At 33.1% G+C, this 6,000-nt stretch overlaps 1 protein-coding gene across 1 annotated transcript in view; it reads left to right on the forward strand.

Moving 5' to 3' along the window:
- Positions 1 to 1,359, forward strand: part of defl (Integrator complex subunit 7) — a 67,335-nt gene extending 65,976 nt beyond the window's left edge. Inside the window, exons 33-34 of the mRNA XM_080160989.1 lie at positions 251 to 365; positions 1,010 to 1,359. Coding sequence (XP_080017115.1) covers positions 251 to 365; positions 1,010 to 1,125 — 231 coding nt within the window. The 3' untranslated portion in view covers positions 1,126 to 1,359. The remainder of the gene's footprint in view (positions 1 to 250; positions 366 to 1,009) is intronic.
- Positions 1,360 to 6,000: the final 4,641 nt, after the last annotated feature.

The following is a 6,000-nucleotide window of genomic DNA, read 5'->3' on the forward strand; positions in this document are numbered from 1 at the left end:
GGACGGACAGACCGACAAACAATTAATATACTTATTGAGTTCAAAGCAAGGACGTCTATGGGCCTGGATAAAGGTCTGAATATCGCCACCCCTCATATATATAAAATAAAACATTAATTACCCTGCCTTTTGAGATTTTTTACCACCCTTTGAATAAAAAAAATTGACGTCTTTTATGTAACGGCAATCATTGCATTGGTTTAAACCAAGAATTTTAGATAATATAAATATTAAAAATATTTAACTTTAGGCTGAAACAAGTTTGGAGCAAACAGCTGATGTGGCGAACGATTTCTTCAGTGTACAGTTTTTGGCGCCGTTTCCCTGTGGGGGGCTCTACACCTGCTCTTTAGAAGCTATACTAGGTTTGTATCAAACTATCGGATATTTGCTCAAGAGGAGAGGGGGAGTTCACTACACACTTTAAGTTTTAAAAAGAAAAATTTTGGAGACAGAAAGAGATATACCTATTTTTTTGGGGTGATTTTTTGGGAGGGTGGAGGTACCCTCTACACAATAGTATTAAACCTTCCTTGAACTTATAGCAAGCTTAACTGTAGATGAAAAATTAAATATGGGTAGCGATTACCGAGTTTTTTCGCCATAGACAGACGCATGGATGAACATGCTTTTACTCTTTCGGAATATGTTTAGTTTTTTATTTGCATTACAGCTCAGAAGTGTTGGTTTCTATCGGATGAAAACCGGTTCTAAAATATGAGAAAATATTTATGTCCCATAGTTCTAATCACGAAGTCAATAATTAAATTATACTTGAAGGAAATTGTATTATTAGCCAGGGATCTTAAGGGATATCACCAATAATGATAAACAAAATTACCCCTTTTGTAGAAAATTTATGGATGGAAAGTCTAGACACTACTAGATTGGAACCAAATAATCAAATTTCAAGAAAAGTATCCCAAATTTTTGGAGGCAAAAAATACCAGTGGGTACCATTCTAACTTACAGTCACCTACCACCCTGAAATTATTATCTTAAATTTTAGTTGACGCAGAAGGCAACAGATGGCGCACAGACGTGTCCCACAGTATTACAGTCAAGAGTTTTGAAGCGGGTGGGGGTGGTAATGCACCCCAAGCTAGAACTTTGCCCAGAACTTGAATGTTTAATGTTGATTTTATTCAAGGGAAATCAATTGAAAAATGGTGTTTTTTAAGAGGGTTGTATATTATTCACAACCCCCCCCCCCCTTTTCCATACTTCCATATTTAAAAAAATATTTCGTGTTTTTACTAAAGAAATTGTAATGAACTGTGATTGTTCTACACCTTATGGAACTGAATTAAAAATGTATGGAGTGGTATTTTTTCTCATAAATAAATGATGAATGAAGTACTAAGTTTTTTTTATTTGTAACAAACCCATGACGTCATGATGCCTCCCTTACTTGTTGAAAGATTCGTAAGTTTGGGCTTATACCAAGGTTTAATTATCTAATCTATTATATCTTTAACAATTATTCTTAGGACAACAAGGTTCAATAATTTAAGCAAAGCATTGAATCTCTATGATCAAGTCAAAAAATGTTTAGAATGATCGTAAAGACAATCCTGAATTTAAGCAGCAACGAGACACCATCCCTGTAAGAAAGTATCTTGTTGACTACCGAAGGCACGGGCTAAAAAAATGGTTTTAATCTTATGATTGTACATTTTTTTATTCGTAGAAAGCTGGATATAATACGATGCTAGACATAGTTTTTTTTCGTATTGATGAGAACCGGTTCTTATCCACTGGATTCAAATGAATACGAGAAAAGTTATTTATCGCATTTTATTCTTGACGATATATGATACGAAGCTATTCATGAGTTTTTAATATGGCTGAGAATCGGGGTTTAATCCAGCGGTTTCTAATCATACTGGAAAATCTAGTATAATTTTCCTTTTTTCCCTGTACGAATAAAAACAGATATTGGACATTTCAATACGTCATCAACGTAGATATTTTGTTTTTCCTATTGTTGTTTATTACTAAAGTATCACTATTATGGATAATATTTTTAATTTTTCAAAATGTATTGTGGAGGAAGAGAGAGGGGATTTACTTATGGACGTTCCTGAACAGGATGTCTATCTGTGTGTCTGTCTATCTGTTCCTGAACAGGGTGTCTATCTGTGTGTCTGTCTATCTGTTCCTGAATAGGGTGTCTATCTGTGTGTCTGTCTATCTGTTTCTGAACAGGGTGTCTATCTGTTCCTGAACAGGATGTCTATCTGTGTGTCTGTCTATCTGTTCCTGAACAGGGTGTCTATCTGTGTGTCTGTCTATCTGTTCCTGAATAGGGTGTCTATCTGTGTGTCTGTCTATCTGTTTCTGAACAGGGTGTCTATCTGTTCCTGAACAGGATGTCTATCTGTGTGTCTGTCTATCTGTTCCTGAACAGGGTGTCTATCTGTGTGTCTGTCTATCTGTTCCTGAACAGAATGTTTATCTGTTCCTGAACAGGATGTCTATCTGTGTGTCTGTCTATCTGTTCCTGAACAGGATGTCTATCTGTGTGTCTGTCTATCTGTTCCTGAACAGGATGTCTATCTGTGTGTCTGTCTATCTGTTCCTGAACAGGATGTCTATCTGTGTGTCTGTCTATCTGTTCCTGAACAGGATGTCTATCTGTGTGTCTGTCTATCTGTTCCTGAACAGGATGTCTATCTGTGTGTCTGTCTATCTGTTCCTGAACAGGATGTCTATCTGTATGTCTGTCTATCGGCACCAAATACCTCTTGGGGTGTATCCGCTGTTTGAAATGCAAACAAGGATGACAACATTAATAAAGCACAAAAAATCATGGATAGGTAAACGGAAAGTTGATTTAATTGGCAAATCAAGAATGATCATTGGTAAAGGGAATATTCGCACAAAAATGATGTCGTGTATCTTAAATAGAACCACATCCCTCCCATAGGATTACGGACAGAAAAAGTAAATTCTAGATTATCTTCGCTACAAACCAATATAACAGTATCGAAACTGTTTTAACTCTACTATTTGCTTTGATTTTACATTAACTGAAAGACTCGAAGAACCATGATTATTGAACGATCCTATATTTAATATAATTTGTATAAAAATAAATAAATAAAGACAATTACGTCTGAAAAGGTTGATGTGCAGCTACCCAGCTCTTATATAAATAAATATATTAATATATATTCAAGGATCTTAATGAATAAGACAATTAACAATAAATTTAATGGTACCCTCAATGATCAACAAATGTACCCCTTAAAAGTTATAGAATGAAAAGTTTACACACTGTTAGATTTAAACCAACCAATAAAAAATTGAATAAAAGTACCACTTTTCCTTGAGCCAAGGAATCTTAGAGCGTGTATATAAAAAAAAACTTTGGGTAGCAGTATGATCTAAAGTTTAATATAAGGCGCCAATTTTTATAATCGAAGCTGCTCTGTAAGCTATGAGGTAAGAAAGTTATTCGCTAATAAAAACCCACCTTTTACAAGCAAAGCTTTACCATGTAGATTTATAAAAAGCTAACCGTTTCTACAATGAACGTCGGTCCTTCCGTAACGGATATCTTTTTCGTTAATACAGACTCAGTAATGCTGAAAAAATTATATGTGCCGTTACTCTACATTCATTAATCATCGTTTGTATGACGACCTGGTTTATAAAGCTGTGCTTTCCTTTATGTTATCATCATGTTTCAAGAAAGATTAAGATAGTAAGATCTCTTTATTATTTTGCTGTAGGGTGTGAACACCATCACGAAAAATTAAGGAGTAAAAACAAGTTATTTCAAAATCCAACTAATTTTTATACAAATCTTTTGTCTTAAAAATATTGGATCACAATTTTATTTTATTTTATTAGATTACCTACCAAAGCGTAAAAAACAATTATGCCCAATAAAAATGCAGATATTAATGCTAAGAACATCAAATTATTGACCAATTAAATCAATTGATTTAATTTTTTTCCCAAAAATGTTTCTTTATTTAAAATCAGGTTTTAAACTGCTATTTTATAGTTAAATGTGTTGATAAAGTTAAACTGCTTACAAACAAAACAAATTATATGCCTAAAAAGTATTTTTTAAATCAAGACTTAGAATAAATTTCCACTGGAAAAGAACTTGTCTCTGGTGCGTTATCATTAATATATATTAAGTTTTTTTTGGGACAATCAATCATCTTGCTATTTAATTTATAGCCATAATTTATTTTGTTATTATGTTGGAACGTTTTGTGTTCGTAGCTATGGATCTAAAGGGATAAGAAAATGGTCGATAAAATTGATTAAATCCCCAGTAATGATACACAAAATCAACCCTTCTGTAGATTTTAATGAGTGGTTGAAACGTATGGATACTTAACTTAATGAACTAACTAATCAAAATTTAATAAAAGTCCCCAAAGTTGTTAAGCCAACATAAAAGAAAGTTATTAGAAAACTTTGGGGACAAGTGTTTTAATCAAACCAATATCCCCTCCCTCCCTGGTTCTTAGCTGAGTGCTGAGTGTCGGAGAAATATTTTTTTACAACAGTCTTGCTTTTCCCTTTGTTAGAGTTACAATACTTCCTTTTATTTATTCTTATATTATGGTAACGGGTTGTCTGTCTGTCTGTGTGTGTTTTCAGATGGATCTCGATAACTATAATTTTTTCGTTAATTTAGGCAAGTTAGAATTGTCCTATCGATTTCAAACTTTATATGGTGATTCCTGTAGTAGTTAGGTACGATTTAGCAACTCTATAATCATTACCAGAATGTCCGTACGTTCATTTTAAACATGTTGATTTTTTACTTTTTTAACAACAAATTTTTATGTGATCTAATTATCCGATTGATCTGATTTTTGATATACTGACTCCTGGGACAACAAAGTACGATATAAAAAGTGAAGCAACTCTATAATCAAGTCCTAAAAATGTAAGTATGTCCATTATCCTGTATCAAGCAGTTTTTCAAAAAATTTATATACGATTTTGCTAAATTTACATTCTAAAGTGTAAGTGGAGGAAAATTACCATTTTGTTATTGTATCCTTTCAGTTTTTATTGGCAGAAGAAGACTAAACATCATAATTTAAACTCTAAATTGTCGATAGATAGCAGCAATTTAGAGTATTGTATGTGCTATCTCCAAAGCTGGGGGGTACCTGGCAGCACCAAATAAACATTATTATTATTATTAACCCTTACAGATCGGGCCCTAATTCCAACCTTAATAGATCGGGGGGGGGGGGTCTTTATCTCTAACAGTCCCTTTCAGCAACAATCAATTTTATTATCAGATGCGCCCCGAGCCTCTATTGGTTCTGTAAAACATAGCTTTACGCCACCCAAAGACTTAAATTTTAATAAAAAAAATAGCCAAAAACCATCCAGAGACCTATGTGAAGCTTTAATAGGTTATAAAAATACAAAAACAGTCTATACGAAAACCTTTAGAAAATGTAAAGTTGTAGAAGATCCTTGTGTTCCATGACATGATTGTTACACCTTTAATTATTTTCAACTTAATTAGTGTAAACAGTTTTCTAATATCGCTTCGAAACCGATTAATATCCACTGGATTAGAACCGGCTCCCAGCCATATTGAAAAATAATGTATAGCATCGAATTACAGACATTTTTTACGAATATCAAAATGAAAAATCCTAAAATTAATACCAGTTTTGTTAGCCCGGACCTTCGGCCACTCAAAGTTAACAAAACTGGTTTTCATATTATCATTTTTATTCTAATATCCACCAAAATCTATAATACTATTATTTCTTCACTATAAGCAAAGATTTTCTACATTATGTCCCCCCGACATATATTCGTGAATTTAGGCATGGTAGAATCTCCCTCATTATTTGAAACCTTATATACTTAATGCTTTTATCTTAAAAGCATAGCAACTCTAATTATAATCATTGACGGGGATTATTTTTAATTTTAAAATTTTTTGGGTATTTTGAAACCCAATTTCTACAGCTTATAATTATCTTATTGGTTTGACTTTTA

This window comes from Acartia tonsa, chromosome 5, assembly GCF_053477335.1.
Source record: "Acartia tonsa isolate MP-2025a chromosome 5, ASM5347733v1, whole genome shotgun sequence".
In the NCBI taxonomy this organism is placed as follows: Eukaryota; Metazoa; Arthropoda; class Copepoda; order Calanoida; family Acartiidae; genus Acartia; species Acartia tonsa.